Genomic DNA, 22,298 nt, shown 5'->3' with positions numbered 1-22,298 from the left:
TCTTTTATTAAAAATATTGACGCAATTCAGGAATGCAAAAAAAAAAAAATTCAACTGGAGGATGATTTAAAATTTATATTGGATTTTTAAAAATTTCTTCACTATGTGGAACAACATACTATCTTTCTTTTAAAGTTTACCTCAAAACTGAGGCCAAAAGAAGGTATGTTGATGGAGCACTCTTTGTTTCAAGCACTGATTTCTTCTGCCAGAGAGGAATTCCACCGGGGATAAAGGAATAGGAGGAGGGAGAGGGGCTACGGGGAAGTCCACCATCTGTTTTAACAGATGGGTTTGTCACATCAATCTAATTTGAGCCTAAGGGCCAATTCCAGCCTTCCCCAACCTGGTCCCCTGAAGACATGTTGAGAAATGTTTTGTGATATTATGAAAAAAAATCTGTTATGGTATGTCTTTCAAGCATTTGCTCTTAGAAACTGGTATGGTTTTCCAACAGAACAGTGCATTGCAATCTGGAGAGCTAGTCTAAATTTATAGAAGGATGTATGGTAGAAACATTCCTTTATTAACATTACTTAATGGAATAAAGTACGGAATTATTATACTGTAACTATTTGTTTATTTTGTTGGAACCATGAGACATTAAAAATGTAACATGAATCTATTTTCATGATAAACATAATTATTAAGTGATTAAAAACCACTTAATTATGATCACCCAGCTTTATAACTTGTCCCTAGGCCTTGGAACACTATTCTAAAATAGATCTGGTGCCTAAGTAATGCCGTTTCATTTCACAGTGAAGTTTGTTATGCTGATATACCTTTTAACATAATTCTATTACATGTGAACAAAAAGTCTCATTCCATTTGTTTATTAATTCAGGTTACTGCTATGAAAAGGAAGCATATTATTGGACAAAAATCGCTATCCGGAAGTCAATACACTTAGAAGATCAGGGGAAAATGTTCACATGATCTAGCGTGTCACAGAGAAAATCAAAGGTATATTGTTGTGTTGGTTCTTTCACCTGAACAACTTCCATAGGGTGCTTACCACAGGGTGACTGTTGAAAAAACACCTTATAGTGTGTGAAACGCACTCTCGTGGATTCATTCAAAAAGCTTCTTCCAGCACTGGCCTATTTTCCTTAATTCTGCTAACCTGCCAGAGGAATTAAAGTGGTATGTGAAAGTATTAACCAGGGATTATCTTGTGGATAATACAAAATACTTTCTTAGCAGGTTGTAAAATCTCACATATGCTAAGAAAAGTCTGGCAGAGATTTCTAGGCTGGCCATCAAACAGCAATATATTTCACTCATATTAAAATAAAGGTATTTTAAAATAGTAAAGAAGAGTTTGAATTACTCTTCATTGAGGATAACTAACGGGGGAAGTAATGCTTTATGCCATTTCTGGGAAAGAGAGACTTTGGTGTTGGGAGAGCCCATATAACAGACAATTTGGTTAAAAGCTTTCATTCGCTATTCTTTCAATCCAGCCTGCATGCAGATCTTTCTATTTCTATAAGAGCTTCTGGAATGTAATGATTCAATTGAAGGGCAAACTGAAGAGCAAAATGGTTGAAATGTTCAAAAGATACAAGTCCTGGAAGCTGGGACAAGTAAGGAACTTTAATGGTAGCAAAAATAAGAAGCCGAAGTAATTAAAAATGTCAATGTTGCTTGAGCTGACCAAAAACATAGTCCTTCCTATAATTTACTAGCTTTCTCTAAGGATGGTTTATGAGTAGTGTATTTTTCTTTGCTTTATCTACAGCAGATTTTACTGAATAAGGTTCAACTACAAGAAGACTGGTACAGATTGCTATATCCATATTAAGTAATATGAAATAAATAAATAAAAATCTTTGCAGATAGATATGAATACAGAGCTGAGCAATCATGCAAATTAGGTGTATTTTATCTTAGATAAAGGAAATTACATGGCAAACTTCTGCAAACAAAGCACAGGAAATACAATGTTTCTAAATGTTTATTCTCCAGCACTGTATGATTGATCATTTCTTTGGTATACTAAAGGAAAGCTTATTTTACTATTGATACTTGCAAGGGGATATCTAATGAGACTAGAGTATAAATACAAGAAATAGATTATTTTTATTGTACTTCCCCATCACTCTATAACACAAGTCTTTTAATGTTCCAAGCAGCTTCCACCTCTTCCTTCCTTGTGTTCACTTTCTATTCCTTCCCTGCATGTATTGTACAACTTCACTCCACTAGTTCAGGCTACCTTCATTCAAATGTATCTTCCCCCACCCCCCTTGCTTTCACAGACATACACCAGAAAATCTATAGTTACTGTGCTCTGCCACTCAACAAAGCTTTAGCAAGCATGACAAAAGGTGTGGCAGTTGTTTCATCCCAAATATGCATACACGCATTTCTTTGCAAATTGTAAATGCAAAAAAATTACTTTGCAAAATAATGCTGGTTCACATACCACCAATCAGGAGATAAATGCATTTACTGACATAGAAAAGTCATTTGTCCTGGAATGCATGACTTAATCTCTAAATTTATGAACCAAACACTTCTGAATTGGGAGCACCCAGGAAAGAGGGAATGAAGGCAGACTGGTTAAACTAGCTAGTTCACACTTTCATGCCCAAGTGGCATATTATTTTAAACATGAAGCATATTGAATACCCAAAAGGAAAACAAGAAAACTTTACACTTTTATCTGAATTGTGTCAGCTTCTTATATAGCTTATGTTCTTCTCTGTTCAATCTGCTTGATGGCCCAAAAGTCCAATGCTACTGCTGTGCATAAAGGCTCAGTCACTTTCAAATTATTTATAATACCACATTGATACGTAAAATATTTGGGTACTCGAGCTATTTTTCTTTATGAACTGAAGACATTATGTATTTTACAGGCCATTTGTGTTGAAAAAAACATGTAACTTTCCATTGGAGGTAAAATAACAATAATCTCTGAAAACCTCAGTGTTTTATTGTGTTAATCTACACATTCTTTCTCTGTTCATGTGCATTTTATAATATCAAGAATAAAAGATGACGGACATGTTTTAGAGCAAAGCTATAGATAGTTTGTTTCCTTCAGACTCATTCCCTTGATATTTTAAGGAATATTGAAGCTACTATGATTTAACTTTTTATAATTCTCTGGAAATGCCATATGATAGGATCCTAAATATCTCCATTTCACCATATTGTAGTTTTTGATAGAAAAACCATGACTTTGGAAAAACTAGTAATATGAAAGTGGCAGGGGAATCAACAATGCTGCAATGAAATAATTCTAAGACAATTCATTTTTTAACAAGATGACCACGTTATCTAGAATTCAATGAAAACTAGCCACAAATGTAAATAAATTTTAATTCTAACTATATTCTATCCTTGTGAGTTACTGAAGGCATTTGACTATTCAATAGGGTTACCTAACATGTTGTTACTATTTCCTTCTATAGACACAGCAAATGACTTTGGGTAGCTTCCAGGTTTCAATATCCAGATGCCATCTCGCAAGGCCCTCCTAGTGTATTTAGCTTTTGGTAGTCGCTTTTGTCTCCCCCCACTCCCCCCGCAGTACACCAGACACTAGATTGATCTGATGTAATATAGCAAAGGGAAAAAGGTACCTCCCAGAAATTTAACACTCAAAATGAAAAGAGTCCCACTGCTTTGCTGAATTGCAGAGTGGATCCTGCTGTGACAAAATTTTAGGAACAGCACTCACAAATCTGAAGGGAGCTCTCTGCTTGAGATAATCAATTATGGAAAGCAGAAATTGCACCAATTGAAGGATTTGTCTGCCTTGTCTAATACAACAGTAAATATATTCCCCAGAGTAAATAGGTACTTTAAAAATTCTCAGGAATTTAAGCTGACCTACCTGAGAGACCTTTCTGACAACATCGTTGCCCACACCAAGTCCCTGCACAAAGGAACGAACTGCAATAAAGGCTCTTGTTGCCTTGAGCTTCAGGTCCCTTGGAATGTCTCCAAATGGCTTATGCTGTTCCGAGTGCTTCACTATGCAGTCCATATATTCATCAGGAAGCTGGTACTGGGGATTCATCAACTTGAAAAGCCGCTCTAGCAGGTGAGTCCAAAATTCATTGAGGGCTTCTTCTAAATTGATGTTGGGACCTCGATAATAATGCCGCAGCTCACTATACAAGTCTTTGAAAAGCTTTACGTTCTGGAGATAAAGGTCTCCATACATACCAGGAAATGTGTCATAAAGTGCCTTTTCTGACTTGTTTAACAAATCCTGGAAGCAACCTGAAACAAAAAAAGTAGGAGAAACAGGTCACTAAAAGAATCTGGAATTTCTGGGATGAAATTAACCTGAATTAAAGACATCTTCAAATTAATTTATTGCACCATTACTAAAAAGAAATAAAAAAACCTGGTATGTTTAGTGCACTTGTATCCTCAAGCATAGAAAATGAATACTTGCCATCTGCATTGTGTTGTTTGACTGCATAGATGCAAAACCAGGTTCACATTCAGAACTGTGAAATATTTCTCCCAAAAATCCCATGCCCAAAATAATACTTCTTCAACATTACCATGAATGTGTAAGACCCAACACTACATTCATTCTCATTTATTGTATATTTGAAAATCAGGCACTGATGAAATTTTGGCAAAAGATTATCTATGTGAAATATGCCCAAACATATTTTTAATGAAATAGTGACAGACAACAATTCCATTTCAATTTGATCATACTGCTTAATTCCCAAGATAATATATGCAAATTACTATATAAATCAATACGATAAAAGGTCAAAGGGATTAAAAGATGCTAAAAGGTTATTTTCCATGCTTCTTCTGCTGACAGAAACGTATGTGCATAAGCTTACCATCTTATTTAAGAGAATATATCAATAATAAATATATCTAGTAGTTCTATGTATGAAGACTAAAAGGTTTCAATATTTGCCTTTGGTATTAAAAGAGGACATTTAGAAAATTATTTGACAACTTACCAAACCTTTTTGATTTAAAAAGTACAACATGACAGATAGCATGCTGGTTCATTACCACCAATTTAACATTTATTAAAAGAGAACAAATACTATATCTTTTCAAAGCATTTTTCCATGGTGCTGAGACATCATTTCCTTTTAGATATCATTTGTGAATATTTATACTAACAATACCTGGTCATTAAATAGTATAATGCTAGTGCACTTTAGTGCGAGGCATTCCTTGTAAAACAGAAAAATAAGAACTAAAAGCTCCATTAACCCTAAAAGAGAAAATTAAGGGAATCATCCTAGCTTTGAAGCAATTGAAGGTGGTACTGATTCCAGATCTGTGAAACTCTTATTTAGTTTTATCAGTTACTTGATAATATCCACCAACCAGAATCAACTGCAAAAAGCACAAACCTGGCCTGAAATCACACAAATGTGGTTTATTTGGTTTTTGCTCAGTGATTTGTCAATATAAACATTATGGTTTGTAAACAATGATTTATAGGTAAACATGTGGTGTGACTCCAGCTAAATATGGGTTATTTGGAAAAGAATGGTTAAGTAAATAAGAATCTTGCATGAATGCACACCTAGAATGAAAACAAATATCTCCCAGAGCATGTTGTAAAAGATTTTAGCTTTAGAACTGCATTGAATTCAAAGTCCTTTCACACAAAAATACATTCCTATCCTAGGAATCCCAAGCATTCTTCATTTCACTTAGCTTAGCTGGAAAAAAATGATGAAAGATACCACAATAAAAAAATAAAACTGTTAGAACTACTACACCAGTGGTGGGCAACCTTTTTTTTCAACTGAGCCAAATCTCGCCAAAACCACGATTGAAATTTATTTTGAGAGCCACATTTTTAAAACTGAAAATACATAGGATGGTACACTGTTTTTAGTTTCAATAAACTCTGGCATTTGAAGCACGCAAGTCTTAAAGCTGTCAAGTTACAAGATCCTTGCACCCCTAACCCTTTAGAAAAAAAACCCAGGGGTCTTCAAACCTGACAGCTTGAAGACTTGTGGACTTCAACTCCCAGAATTCTGAGAATTGAAGTCCACCAAGGGCATCAATCATATTAGCCCAGGGATCTGCAAAATTGGCTCTTAAGACTGGTGGACTTCAATTCCCAGAATTCTGAGAATTGAAGTCCACCAGTCTTAAAACAGCCAACTTTGCAGATCCCTGTGTTAGCCCAAAGCCTGGTGCTGGGCCTTGCTCCCCCATTGGTGGAGCCCCAAGAAGCGAGGAGGGAGAAAAAGAGACGGAGGCCAAGGAGCTTCCCCCCCCAGCAAAAATCTAACCGGGGAGCTGGGCAGTAGCAAATTAGCCAATCATGTGAGGAAAGCAAGGTCTGACCGGGTGGGCAGCGAAACTCCAGGGCGCTCTGTTCTAATTCCCCGTGAAAACTGTTGCCTCTGAAGCGTTTGCTCTACTGTTTGAACCTTTAAGCGTCCCTTTCCCTTTTTTCTTTTCAACCCACAATGATTAGGGAGGATCCTGAAGTCGGGCGGGGACGAGAAGCGAGGAGGCTCCGTTTCTTTTTCTGCCTCCTCGCTTCTCGTCCCCGCCCGACTTCAGGATCCTCCCTAATCATTGTGGGTTGAAAAGAAAAAAGGGAAAGGGACGCTTAAAGGTTCAAACAGTAGAGCAAACGCTTCAGAGGCAACAGTTTTCACGGGGAATTAGAACAGAGAGCCCTGGAGTTTCGCTGCCCACCCGGTCAGACCTCGCTTTCCTCGCATGATTGGCTAATTTGCTACTGCCCGGCTCCCCGGTTAGATTTTTGCCTGGAGGGGGCGGGGGGGGGAGCTCCTTAGCCTCCATTTCTTTTTCTGCCTCCTCGCTTCTCGTCCCTGCCCGACTTCAGGATCCTCCCTAATCATTGTGGGTCGAAAAGAAAAAAGGGAAAGTGGCGCTTGTTTTGAAGTGCCCGAGAGGAGGGAGGGGAGCGGGCGCTTCAAAACAAGCGTCCCTTTCCCTTTTTTCTTTTCGATCCACAATGATTAGGGAGGATAATAATCCGGCACACAGAATAGCCGCATTAAAATGTGTAAAGAGCCGCTTGTGGCTCGCGAGCCGCGGCTTGCCGACCACTGTACTACACCAAGACAACTAGACGCAAGAACAGTTTTCCCCCGAACACCAACACTCTGCTAAACAAATAATTCCCTCACAACTGTCAAACCATTCACTAAGACTGCATTACTATTACTATTAGTCTTCTCATTGTTCCTATCACCCATCTCCTCCCGCTTATGATTGCAGAACTGTAACTTTGTTGCTTGTATTTTTACGATTTAAATTGATATTGATTGTTTCCTGATTGCTTATTTGTACCCTATGGCTATCATTAAGTGTTGTACCTTATGATTTTTGATGAATGTATTTTGCCTTTTTACGTACATTGAGAGCATACGCACCAACGACAAATTCCTTGTGTGTCCAATCATACTTGGCCAATGAAGAATTCTGTTCTGTTCTGTTCTGTTCTGTTCTATTCTATTCTATTGTCTTATCTTAGTTTATTTTATCTACCTTCTATGAAATAAAACTATATCTACATTTTTCTTTGAAATTATGAACAGAAATTATAAAATGTTGAGTTGACAATTTATATTACTCTATTGAATCAGACTAAGTATTTTTTACATACCATAGTATCTGAATGGAGCAGCATCGACTGATATTAGTATCCACTAACAATATCACCATTCTCTTTGACTCTCTCCGACCACAGCTATTTATTTAAGAACATAAATAAAGGAAAAGCAATACCCCCCCCCCACCACTCACCTGGCGACATCAATGAACCACTTGATGAACTCCATACCACTCTGGGTTCCCAAGGTCTGTTAGGTACCCCAGAACAATTTTGCTATAGTAGTTGGTCAATCATACTTCTACTACAAAGAGCTAATATGCAGTTATGCATGCAGGTTATGAGGAAGAAATATTAATATTTCAAGAGGTGGCTGAAGTGTTTTACCTTTAAACTTAATAAAAGGCCCAGAAATCATTCATAGCAGCAAAAAGTTTTTGTAGCCCTTCAAAAAATACTGCTTTTTGAACAAATAATTAAAATGGTATGGCTCATTGTTTTTGCAATGCTTCAACAATCTATTCATTCTAACAATATTTACAAAATAGGGAACAGTTAAAATCATTTGTAAATGCTAAACAATTCACAAACTGGGGATGATTCCATCCATCCATAAAAGAGAAAATATTTCAGTTTCTTAAATGTTAATGCTGGTATACATTAAATTTGAGCAGATTGCTTGGGCATCACCTTAATAGGTAATACCAGAGGACAAAAGAGTTGGAAAGATACATTTAGGCCCTTCATTCCAGCTTCTTTCTTAATGCAGGAATCCAAATTAAGGCATTCTAAATAGATTCCAACCAGTGGAATACACCTCTCTGGGCAACTGCTTCCACCATCTAGCTATTCTTATTATTAAGGTATCAGTTCTAGTCTGCCTTCCAATAATTTCTATCCATTATTTTGTATCCTGCACTTTACAATGATATACATTATGCAACGGGTCTTTGATATCTATGTAGCATTATTTCAGATATTTGGTGAGTGTAATCCACTACTGAAACAAATTGCTAAGAAAATTGCAGGGACTTGTTCAGGCGGTTTCTGAGAATCAGATCAGAGGTGGTATTCACTAACCTTTCCTACGGTTCGCAAATGTGAGTGCGCACGGATGTGTTTTTGGCAAAAAAGGGACCTAAATGGGATGCCAGAGAGCCGGGTGTGGGTGAACGGAGCTACCCGTGATTTCTGCTTCCGGTTCGGGCAATCTGGTCCAAACCATTAGAATACCACCTCTGAATCAGACACTGTTATTCATGTGCTTTGGAAGTCACCTATCTGTAGATTCTGCCTCCACTTCCTCCTCTGCCATATCACACTACTATTCCAGGAGCACTATCAGATCAGCTATTCTATCCTAACGCCATCTATTATTTATGTTTTTGAAGTGCAGAATTTTATATTTATCTCTCTGTTAAATTTCAATGTTACTTTGATCTATTTCTCTAATTAATGAATATTATTATTTCTTGCAGTCCAAAAATATTGAAGGTTATATGACCCAGGACTGAGCCTTAACTCAACACTCTCCAATATATTGATCTCTCTTTAAGTACAACAAGTGCCCCAAGAAAACCATTCTGGACAATCTACATGTGCAAATGGACAAAACATAATCTTTCTTTTATACAAATAAGATATTGCTTGATATAACTATATCACAAGACAAGTTTATGCATATACTTCAACTACAACTCTCTGGTGTAATTTAGTCTTAAAGATTAGTAGCTCTTCTAAATTCACTAATGCAAGATTTAAAATAGTTTCTGACAGGTGAGAACTATCTCTCTGATTTAAGAGAATTCATCCAATTTTTTAATTAAGTCTCCAAGGACCTAATAACTAGGTTATTACAATAAGAAAATATAATACTTGTAATTTAAAACCAGAGAAGAAATAACATGGGAGAAATATGTGAATGGTAACAAGCATGTTGATACATACTAGGTTCAGATTAGCTTCTGTTTATCATATGGGAAAAGTTTAGGAACCACAGTCTTTGCCATAACAGATTAATGCCTGATCTCTTCTGCTACAGGCTGGAAAGAATGTAAAAATTATTACAAATAATGAGATTAGAGAATTCTCATGTAGTATGTCCAGTTCACTGAAAATTATGAGATGCAACGAGTGCCGTATGAAGACAACTGCTGTAAAATAATTTATTGATGAAAATAAGACCACAATTAGTCTAAATTAAGAGGCTGGTTCAAAGTACAATTATAGGACAAAAGCCCTCTTTTATTAATTCTCATGAATAAAGGAAGATTGCTCACAGTATGAATTAATATAATGTACAAGTCAGTGTAAATACTTAATAAGAAATTACAATGAATATGTTCAAAGCAGCTTATATATTTTAATCTATATTAAGTCTAATGCATTTATAGTCCTCTAAAAGAAAGGTTACTGAAACATTAGATCTGGAGAAGGCAGATTGTGTCTGAAGATAATATGTACAGAGGAAAAGTTAGTTTTTAAAGTAGATCATCTTGCTGAAAGATGAGTGCTTCTTAAAATTGACATACGCATTATTCTTTATTTATTTTTCAATAGCCATTGAACAAGGGTTCTAAAACTTTCTGGGTGATGAACACATTGTGAGTTTTGGGAAGTTATAAGCATTCTCCAAAAACAGTTGCCTTATAGAATGACTACTTATGAAACAGGCATTTATCCAATTAACTGTTGAAGATTAGGCATGCTTTGAAAATAGCAGTGGAAGTGATTCAAATCTTATACAATACCACTTTAAATTCAAATTCATTAAATAAGGCTTTTTCTATGACAGTTACTTTAAAACAGTGTTGGGGAACTATGGACCTTTTATGCCTTGTGGACTTCAACTCCCAGAATTCCTGGGCCTGCATGATTTAAGCCACCTGAGCCACCTCTGCTTTAAAAGGTAGAAAACATTACCTAGAGAGCTAATACTTCAAAGAAATATGTATTTTTTCAAATTTCACAGAATTGTGAAAAAAATATTGTGTCAGGCCTGCAGCCATATTCCTTTTGGATCTTTGGCCTGCCACACTTTCTATTATTCTACTATGCCTTTTCTATTGTGGGAAAATGGGAGTGTGGGGATTGTACGGAGTTAAATGTAGCCAAAATAAAATTCTTTTCTAGAAAACCAAGGTCATCATTTGTCTATGCACCTCTGCACCTGACTCTGGAACCGGATGGGTGAAACTGCCAGCATGGCAGTGGAAGATTGGACCATGTGATGGACTTGTGGGTGTGGGGAAAACCGGGAAGCTTTCAGATTCGGGTTTTCCCAGATATGCCAGCATGGCTCTCTTAATAAATTGGAACTTTGAGCAATACTTTGCCTTGGACTCTGATTTAATTTTGGATGCTATTTAGAACCCTGACATATTGCTCTAATGAATAACAGAAAGATGTTGTGCCGATGCTTGTATGAAGCCTAAAATATTTCTTCTGAAATATTTTGAAGTATGTTATTTACGGCTCTGCAGAACCTTCTCCATCAGTTCCTTTACCATCAGTTTTCTTCTATCTGCTATTTAGGGTTAGTTAATGCAGGGTCCCCAACCTCCAGTATATGGACCGGCAAGGGGCTGCAGCATGTCATCATGTCAGCAACAAAGACGCGAAGCCCCATCCATGGGATGCAGGTGCCACAGATGGCACGTCCCCTCTGGTGCACTTATTTGCTTATTCCTTAGGGGAACAGAGATTCCTGCCTGAAGACAAAGGCCACACTGCAGAAGGAAGTATATATATAAAGAAATATATACACAACTTATATACAGCATATTGTTTTTTTAGTAAAAGTGAAGAGCTTTATTTATATTTGGTTTTTTGGCGAAGGAGGAATAGACACGAGATCTACTGAGAAGCAGTATTTCTGAAAAGTTGGGGGAAAGCAAAGTAAGAATTAAATAAAACGTTGAAGTTGCTCCACTCAATAGGACTGATACTGATTCTCAGGCAATAAAATTTAAGTAACGCTATCTACATATATATGTTATAATGGCAAATGAACAGAAAATGAAAATAACTATGCCTTTGTTTTTATGCAGCCTTCTTGTTTTAAGATACTTCTTTCCATCTGGAATGTGAAAGGCCCTGTTTATTTAACACCTAACATCTCAAAAAGGCTAAAGGGATTTATGCGGCACAGTGGCTCTGACATATTGATTTTCCCCAGTGAGAGGAAAGAAGAGGATAAACCTACTGTTGGAATAACCTTTTCGTTTCCAGGCAGGATCCTCCTTATCATAGGCTCTTACCGTAGTCACATTTTATCTCTCCTCCGTGCTATAAAAATCAATTTCCTTTGTTGCCTGGAAAGAACTCCTAACATTCCGTTTCAGAAAATATTTGAGGATTGGAGATTTAGCCCTATAATGTTATCATACTTTCGCAAATCCCTGATACGTCTGGTGGCATATTAAAGTTATGGTGACATGTTAGCGTTAAAGCAATCCACATTTGGGTATCTGAATTTTTTAAAATAAAGATGAAAAAATAGTTTATTTCCCCCTTATTATTATTGAAGCAGGGACGCTTCTGTGGCTCAGTGGCTAAGACGCTGAGCTTGTAGATCAGAAAGGTCGGCAGTTCGACGGTTCGAATCCTTAGTGCCATGTAACAGAGTGAGCTTCCGTTACTTGTCCCAGCTTCTGCCAACCTAACAGTTCAAAAGCATGTAAAAATGCAAGTAGAAAAAATAGGAACCACCTTTGGTGAGAAGATAACAGCATTCTGTATGCCTTTGGTGTTTAGTCATGCTGGCCACATGACCACGGAGACCTTTTTGGACAGCACTGGCTCTTCAGCTTTGAAACTGAGATGAGCACTGCTCCCTTGAGTCAGGAACGACTAGCACGTATGTGCAAGGGGAACATTTATCTTATTATTGAAGCAACAGTTTTTACAGCTCTTTGAGAATTCTCTTCAAATGTTATTCAGTTTTCATTCATATTTCAGACAGTGAAACAGCTCAAAGAAAGCTGAAGAGAAGCTCTAATTCTAATAGGCTCGATTTGGAGTGCTCCTTGCCCATAGAAATATACCTGATGCAATTTTTAAAATCTCCCTCTCTGTCCAGATATATGGACTTGAATTCCTCTAATTCTCAGCACTGGTTATACTTGTTGGGAATCTTGGCAAGCAAGCTGGGGAGGCTGCCTTATACAGATAGCATTGTCTCATTAACCTGCAGAAATAGATTTGACTGGCAAAAACTACAATTCAGGTATACTCTTTGTAGCTCATTTTAGTCAGCCACTTGACTAGGATTGCCACTCCATTGTTGTACACAACCCTCCTTGGAAATGCAGTTTACAATAAATATATAGAGTTGCTCAATGCTTAGAATCGTAAAGATGTTTCAGAATGCATGCATGTCTCACTTGTCTGCAACCTTTTAAAGCAATTACTCCATTTCCCAAGATGGCATAGCTTTGCGTAATAATAGTTTTGCTTCTGCATAATCCTGGGAAAAGACAATTTGGTTTTAGAAGTTGAAGATGCATGTTACTTTCATGCCCCCATGTACTTCCAAACAAATGTTTGACTTGTATCTGAAACTCTTATTTAAAGCAGGAATTTAAGTTGCACAATTCTCATTCTAAGTAACTAACAGTAAGATTTGCCATAATTACTGAAACAACCCAACCCAAGAGATGTCCCAAAATGAGCAGATGAGAAGGAAGGACAGATAGGAGTAACCTCATAGTTTTTTATTTGTTTCTGTGGAATGCAATAAAAAATATCCGATGAATGTTGGAGTGCTATTACTACTTCAGGACATTTTTTGTGTTGTCAATTCATAAAAACAAAACAAACTTTCCCCCTTTGTTTAGCTCATTTTCTCAGGAACGATGGGAGCTGTTCTTTAAAGAAATGTCTCCATGTCATCTTTGAAAGTGCTCCTCCAGAACGACTTCCAAATGAAGGTTACGCAGGTGATTACTTATTAATTATGTTGTACAGTGGAATGGTCTGCTAAAATGGCTTGCTTGACATTCACACTGCTATCTGTTTTGCCTTCTCTTTTCACAGACCTTTTAAAGTTTAATGCTTCCATTCTGAAAGCCATCCTAAATTAGGTTTAATGACCCTCTCCTCCTTTTTTTCTTTACTAATTACTGGTTAGAAGATAAGTATATAAATGAACAACCAACTCACTATCTGGAAACCTATAGTCTGCTCTTGAATACAGTGCTTTACAGTGAAGCAGTAGCAGCCTTCCAACCCTTTATCAGCTGTAATTCAAAAGTTAAAATAGCTTCATTGCTCCCAAAGCCTAAAAGTTCTCAATGAGCTATGCTCTGTGAACTACACAGGGATACAATTTTCTTAAGTTGCAGGATTGTTGTGTTGTGATTTATCCTCTTCTAATTTAAAAAAAAAATCAGGATTTTTTGGCATCATGCCTCATCTTTGATGTTTCAGAAACCTTCATACTTCCTTTGCTGAATATTTGTTAAGTATGTTCAAAGGCCCTGTTGGTATTTTGTAAGGCTTTAAAAACTTGTTTGTGTACCTGGGCCTGAGGCTCTTAATGTGCGGAGGGCTTGTTCTTGGCTTTACCAAGTGGTTGGTTAATTATCTTGGTTGCTGTATGCATGTATTCTTGGATATATCTACTGCTTTAATTGTTTTAACTGTTTTATAATATTTATATGTAATACTATTTATAACTATTTATAGTTAGTTTACAATTGTAAGCCTTCCAGTGTTACTTGGCTGAAATGGGCGATCATAGAAATTAAATGGAATGAATGAAAGAATGAAAATTTTGTCATGTATCCACTCCCATGTTTCCAAAAACCTACCAGTGATCTTCTCGCCACATATGAGTCAATCTTCATAGCACTTTTCTTCCCTCTTTAGCTTCATCCTGTGCAGTTACAGACTTCCTCCTGCATTGTCATTGATGTTTCTTTCTCATATTTAATCCCATCAGTTCATCCAGCCCCACCAGCTTTCCTATCCTATTTGAACCTCATTTGAATCTACTGCATTTTTTCGCTGATTTTTTTTTCCATGCAAGTTTCACATTCTTGTACTCCTTCCTGAAATTTCTTCAAGCCACCCCCAAAGTCCCTGAAGGAGAAAAACATGGATACTTCTTCTATGAGAATATGGGAAATGTAGGAATTTGGAGGCCACTAAAACTGGTAAAGGCTGCTCTAAGTTTTCATTATTTCTCAAGACTCGAATAAAAAAACAGATTTTCAATACTTACACATTATGCTACTCCTTTTCTGGGTAAACATGCAAATGGCTACTGGTGCACCATTTACTCATATGTATTATGAAAAATTATCTTTCATCAACATGTGTATGTTTCAACATGAACATAAAAATAGCTAAACATGCCAAAAGACTGGTATCTTCTTAGAGCGTCAGTTTAAAACAAGGAATGATGGAGAGGAATAATTCCTCTGTTCTCTCATTTGTCATTAATTTAAACAACTTAAAGGAATTCACAAAGTTTTCCTCAGGTGCAGGAATCTGGATGGAAAGATGACCTTTATATGGTCAACAATTAATTTGATGCTTTTAAGGTAGCTTATTTATTTAAAATACACACCAAGAACTCAGAACAGGCCATTTACTCCATTTCATTATAATGAGGTATTCAGAATTTCTTTCTTAGCATAGAAATTAATCTTTTTAAAAAAAGTAGCTTTCACACTTGTGGACAGTAGTATCCACAAACCAGTGATAAATGGACCACTAGAATTATTTCTGCAGAGACCATGTTCTCATAATACTGAGCTGGTCTCTTTAAACACCATGCAAAATCACAATAATATTCTTGCTATGAAACTATGAGCTGATACACAGTGGACAGAAGATCTCTAAATGATATGGTCTGAGGCTAGCTAAGCTCTTCCCGTAATTAAAAAATGGGGGAAAAATTAAACAATCTTTGTCATTAAGTGCTGGTAATTAAAACCATTAGCTTTCCTCCTTTAAAATCCAGCACACTTACTTCTTTGTTAGAGTGGATAAACATTAAGCCTCCAATTATACCCTAAAGGAGATGTGGCTCAAGTACAGCATCATTATGTTATTTTTCAGCATTTTATCATATTCATGATTCCACCCCCACCCCCCCGCCAACCTATCCTGCCGGAAAAAAAGCATTACTGTTAAGCTGCTCTAAGTCTCTGTTACAGAAAATTTTGGGGAGAGACATCTTGATTTTGGTTTTTGAGCAGCTGTTCTGGAAATATAAACATGACACATTATTTTTTCTCCACCTCACTTTCTCACCAAACAGGCCACAATGATTTTTTTTTCTGTTTAGAAAATTCATTTGGTGCCACCATAGAGAACACAAGCCAATCATCAGTCATATCATTATAAAGACCCTTTATTAATTTAAATGCTAAGGCAATCCATAATTATTTAAGTTAAAAATACATCTTGGCTCAAAAGCGATTTAGAGAAATGTAGTGCAAGTTTCTGAATCACTTTAAAAAGATGAATATGGTTTGTTATACATTTGAAAACTACATTTCAAAATTAAATTATACAGTTCATTTTAAATCTATAGCTTAGGGTACATATCCTGTTAATTATACTTTAATATACTTTGCACTATTTTTAAAACCTTTTTTATAATAGCAACTTTAACTCACTGGTAATTGTAAAATATAAATATTTGCATGAAAACCTAGATTATTTTATATTGCAAGCCTGCAAAAATTGTTTCTGGGCATTCTCTTTCCTTTACTGTTGACAAGAGAAAACAAGTATGATGAATAGTATATAAAGAAGATGCTGAAAGAACTAAGGCAGAAGAAAGTATAGACCCGGGATGGCGAACCTAAGGCACGTGCAGCCATTTGCCAAGGCATGTGAGGCGTTGCCCTGTCAGCTGACTTCAGCCTTTTTTTGAGGCCATTTTTCACCCTCCCAGGCTCCAGAGGCTTTATAGGAGCCTGGGGAGGGCGAAAACACCACCTCCCACCTCCCCCCGCGGGCCTCCGTAGGGCCATCCTTAGGGCCGTTTTTTGTCCTCCGGAGCCTTCAGGGAAGCCTCCTGAAGGTCCCTGAAGGCTCCGGAGGGCTAAAACCGGCCCTATGGACAAACTGGAAGTCCATTCCCAAACTTCTGGTTTGCCCATAGGGCCAGTTTTTTGTGCTCCTGAGGCTTCAGGGAAGCTCCCGGAGCCTCCGGGGAGGGGAGGTGAGGCTGTTTTCGCCCTCCCCAGGCTCCTATAAAGCCTCTGGAGGCTGGGGAGGGCAAAAAAAGCATGCACAAAATGGGAGGAGTGCTGATCATGCGCGCATGCACGCTGGGGTCGCACATTGCATTATGCGCATGGCACGCCCATACATTACTCCCTGCACTCCCCCCGCTTTTGGCATGCGAGCCAAAAAAGGTTCGCCATCACTGGTATAGACTGACAAAGGAGGAAAAAAGGGAGAATTCAGCTAAACCTGTCTCCTTAATTTTAAATAATCTGTCACAAGAATTGAACAGTGGGAAAATAATTTGGAACAGGCACTAAGTGTGGGGTTTCAGTGTTGCCATGTATCTATTTACACCTCTTGCTTTCTTTAAATATATTAAGTCAGCATTAAAGTTCTGTTATATGTATTTATTATTTACTTGATGTCTAATAATAACAACTTTTTAATGCTAAATTATTCAAAGCCCGTACTTCTATATTTATATAGTACATATTTATTTGCTTTTCCTCTTTGTCTAAGCTTCCCCCTTGGGAAAAAAGAGGCTTTGAATAAAAGATAGATAGATAGATAGATAGATAGATGGATGGATGGATGGATGGATGGATGGATGGATGGATGGATGATGGGTGGATGGATGGATGGATGGGGAGGGAGGGAGAGAGGGGGGGAAGGGAGGAGGGGGGGGTCTAATAGGATAACTTACCAATTTCTTTTACTTGTATTGCTCTCAGTTCCTGGCAGGCAAATGAACTACACAGATGAGGGTGTGCAAATGTTGAACATGATTTAAAACAATATGATCATACTCTGACCTCACATTAAAAGATATTTTTGTATCCTGTAATCACCACACTAATATATTTATATACAATGTCTGCTTGGAAAATATAACACAGGACTGCGTAATTATTTATGATTTCATAAATACAGCTCTACAGTATTGTATAAAATTGACAGAAGCTGCATACCATTAGCCCCAGACACGAGGTGTTCTCTTGTTTAGATGCATTGCCAAAATTGGGAAGGGTAACTTCAGTTTCAAGTCAATATCATAAATGAGAATGAAGGTTGTAGGTTTCACAGAATCATTAGATGCTTTCGAGATATCTGTTCACTGTTAACATAGCAATGTCTTATCTTTTAAAGTTCACGAAAGGCTTCTTTTTTTACTATTAACATTTAACTAATTATTTTTCATCTTGGGCTTTCTAAGAGTTGTGGCAATGCCCTAGCTTTATTATGGTCCCAAAGTTCTCATTATAGCCTCTGACAAATTAACTCTTGCTGAAAAAATCTGAATACATAGAAATAAATTTTTCTTCCTCAGCCATGTAATTTTTCCATGTAATTCCATTTATGCAAAGGCAAAGCCAGTGAAAACCAGACAGCCCCTTTATAGCTCCATCAAAGATTTCCAAGAAGATGGGTGAAGTCCTTAGATAATTCCTCATTGATGATTAGACCCAGGACATCATATTATAGATGGAGCTCTGTCCTTGGCTGTCTTTAACTTGCCCTCCCTCCCACATATTTTACAAAACTGAGAAGTGTTATGAAAAAATCATAAATTGAGGAGGAAGAGGGCTGATAAGGTATCCAAACAACATGTAAGTACCAGGTTCGGAACCCCCCCTCCCCCAAGCATCAGCTCTGCAATAAATGTGTGCTGAACTCCAAGCCTGTATTTAAGAGCAGCAACTTGTTCAGTGAGGCTAATTACAATTGATTTTATCTGAAAATCTGTCTGCGTGGTTTTAGCCTTTTTCCAACCCCTTGGAACGCTGCAATTATGTACAGAGATTAGAATTCTTTCATCACAGACTAACTCAGAGAACTAAACAAAATGAATCAAAATGTGAATGAGGGGAAGAAGCCAACAAACAAGAGATCTAATAGGCTGAACCAGGCCAAGGGATGGTCAGATAAGCCAGTAAGGTTATGAGCTAGCTACTGTAGATGATAAGAAAGAGTTAAAAAGAAAAATGCTGTTAAAAGCTTTCCTTTCCTGTCTTCCCCAATCATAAAAATCAAAATAGGGCATGGAAAGTTTATCCAAGGAATATCTTTTTTTTCCACACAGATTTTAATATAATGGGTGAGAGAATACCAGTAGTAAAAGATAAGGTCATCCCACTCATTTTGCAATGTTTCTTGCTGTAAGATTTTCCTCCTTCCCAGAAGCCCAGATGAAATTTTTTGACCTGCATTCTTTAATGTTTTATTAGTGAAGGGGAGTGGAATGAATTGGCTATTGAATTGGATAGTGATGTGTGGTGGAGTTCAGTTGTTTCTCCAGGCTCAGAAACATGTTGAATTAATTTGGGCTGTGCAAATAGACAATAAACCAAAAAGATCCAGAACATGAGAAAAGCTTATTCTACATTATTTGCTTTAAATTAAAAGAAAACAAGTCTATATTTGTTTTAAAAGGGACCAAAACTATATGATTTTTTTTTCCCAGTAAGGGAAGTACTAAGGTCAAATAGCGGCTATCTGCTATCACTACTATCACACGGGGGGAGAATTCAGTGATGTCATAGGATATTGGGAATTCCTTTCTTTAGGACAGGATTTACATTTTCAATGACCACAGAAACAGGACATTGAGTGTATGTGTGTACTTGTGCTCACACCTACATAAAAATATTATTCATATTTTACACAGGTCAATTCCTCTGTTAACATTCAGTCTTACAGGAAACAGATATATCAATACACCCAGTCTACATGCTTTCCTCTAAGGGACTGTTATTTTACTGGGATTTGATCACTTAAAAATATCGGAAATTGCACAAATCTGAGTGCATTATTTCTCTGCTATTCACTAGAGCAAGCCAACTTTTTCTGGCTGCCATATGAAGTTGAAAGACCTGTGGTTTTTTTGGTGGTATCTGGAAAACCTGAGGTACCTTCATTCCATTCTTACATCAAACTTACTTTTGGACTCCTATATAGCTTTGTGTGAAAAGCATATAAAAAGGATATCTGAACTTCATGTAAAAAAATGTCTTTTATATCAAGTCATTTTATGTAATTCATAAAACTGCTGAAGTTCCAAAAGTATCAGAATATAGAGGACACATTCTAATTAAACTAAATATATATCTGTTGATTTCTATAGGAAAATGAACAAGTTTCAGTCTTTCCAATTAAAAAGAAAGATTTAAAAGTCCTTTAGTAGTGTTAGAGCCATATGTTATGAATATTTATTCATAAATTTAATATTCTGGACTTCAACTATGCTTCCTTTCAAGGACTCTTAATTATCAATTGGCAATGTAGATCAGCAAACACCCCAAATTTAACAATAAACCTAACCAATACAATGGTAGGATTTTCATCAAGATGGTTACAGGATTTCAGTATTCTTCTGAAACTTCTTATCTCATGAGATAAATTCCAAATGTCATTAAAATTTCATTGAAATACTGAGATTGCACAAAATATAATGGAAGAACATTGATATTTCAGGGGTCATTTATGGCATTGAGTTTTTCTAGGATATGTCTATCAATCAATGATGGTGCAGTGGTTAGAATGCAGTATTGCAGACTCACTCTACTCACACAGCAGGAGTTACAATACAATACAATACAATAGCAGAGTTGGAAGGGACCTTGGAGGTCTTCTAGTCCAACCCCCTGCCTAGGCAGGAAACTCTATACCGGTTCAGACAAATGGCTATCCAACATCTTCTTAAAGACTTCCAGTGTTGGGGCATTCACAACTTCTGGAGGCAAGCTGTTCCACTGATTAATTGTTCTAACTGTCAGGAAGTTTCTCCTCAGTTCTAAGCTGCTTCTCTCCTTGATTAGTTTCCACCCATTGCTTCTTGTTCTACCCTCAGGTGCCTTGGGAAATAGTTTGACTCCCTCTTCTTTGTGGCAACCCCTGAGATATTGGAACGCTGCTATCATGTCTCCCCTAGTCCTTCTTTCTATTAAACTAGACATACCCAGTTCTGCAACCATTCTTCATGTTTTAGTCTCCAGTCCCCTAATCATCTTTGTTGCTCTTCTCTGCACTCTTTCTAGAGTCTCCACATCTTTTCTACATCGTGGTGACCAAAACTGAATGCAGTATTTTATTTACTGTATAACTGTCCTAAATTTAATTTCCTGGGTCGATTCAGTATTTTATTGTAATCAGAAGGTCTACACCTTTCATCAATCAATAAGAAGGATTGCAAAAGGTGTTCATCAATTTGCAAACAACAGCAAAACTTCCAGTCCAGGCCACATACGACATATTGTTGAGCCCAAAAATTAGTATTTGGAATAACCAGTAAAGGATGATATCAGAAGCCAGATTAATATCTTCCAATCTTCAGAATTTTGTAGCGTGTAAATACATTATAGTGTGTGTGTGTGTGTGGGGGGGGGGGGGGGGAGAACAATTAGTGATGAATGGTTAGAGAAACTGACTGATCCCTTCCCCATCCTAGAATATGCTGACATGAATACAAATTTACAACTTTGGCTTCCTTGTACATATTCTGTCCATATAGAGATAACGGAAAAGGGCCTTTGTATGATCCTACATAGGAATATCCAGCTATTTCTACATACAAAGTTCTATTCCTTTGATCCTGATTGGCTCAAGGTTGACTCAGCCTTCCATTCTTCCAAGGTTGGTAAAATGAGGACCCAGATGTCGGGGACTAGAGAGGCATAGTAAAGCACTGTGAAGCAGTATATAAGTCTAAGTGCTATTGCTATTACATGAGACTTTGTGATGGTACCTGATGTTTTGGCATAGAGGTGTGGAGCCATTTGTATATTTTTGGGGATTTAAATTGCACTGAATTAAATCATGGAGTTATGTTATTTGTGGGACAGCTTCTCTCTAATCGTTTCTACCTACCTGTGTCATCCAGCAAAAGAGAAATAGCATGGGTCTTATCAATTAAAGAATGTCATATTGCAGTACCTAGATGTTGAGGCTTTTCTGGGGTGGTTACTTCTTCTTTGAAATATCATTCTTTAGATAAGGGGTGTAAAACTCACATCATCACGTGATCTATTGGGAAGATACAAACTTGTGATGTATCCAGCCTGTGGGCCAGGAGTTTGACAGCCCTGCTTTAGATATTAGCTTGGTTTTGACACTACCAGCCTTTTGCAAGATTCTGACGACATTGTTATTTCCTTGATACAGGATTTGGATTATCAGTTAGAGTCTATGAGAGGACTATTTTAACTCTAGTTTGATCTATTTTTACAATGGCTGCCAGTTGTTTTTTATTTTGTAGTTCCTTCTGTTTTTAACTGCTGTTAGCCACCCTGAGCCACTAGGATGAGATGGGCATCCCCATACATTGAATAATTAAATAACTAAATGACTAAATCCCACCCACTAAGAGGGAATATGATTGCTGCTTTCATCTTTATAGACATATGTATCCGTATTTATATAATTTACAATTAGATCCATGGCATTCATTTGGAGCAAACAAGGAAAAGTAAAGTGAAACAACTTGCTTGCTTTAAAACAGATGTTAAAAGGGAAAACTAAAAAGCGGTGGAAAAAGGAGGTGACTTGCATTTTGTTT

The 22,298-nt window shown here is 37.1% G+C and overlaps 1 protein-coding gene across 3 annotated transcripts in view; it reads right to left on the bottom strand.

Annotated features, from left to right (window-relative positions):
- Positions 1-22,298, bottom strand: part of GPC1 (glypican 1) — a 223,017-nt gene that overhangs the window by 18,880 nt on the left and 181,839 nt on the right. For all 3 annotated transcript variants that reach the window (XM_081954331.1, XM_081954329.1, XM_081954330.1), the window contains one exon: positions 3,851-4,242. In XM_081954331.1, the coding sequence (XP_081810457.1) occupies positions 3,851-4,242 (392 nt within the window). The remainder of the gene's footprint in view (positions 1-3,850; positions 4,243-22,298) is intronic.

Source organism: Natrix helvetica (genome assembly GCF_964273705.1).
Source record: "Natrix helvetica genome assembly, chromosome: 5".
NCBI classification, from domain to species: Eukaryota; Metazoa; Chordata; class Lepidosauria; order Squamata; family Natricidae; genus Natrix; species Natrix helvetica.
Note: the sequence above shows the minus strand (reverse complement) of the source record. Positions and strands in the feature narration are given on the sequence as shown.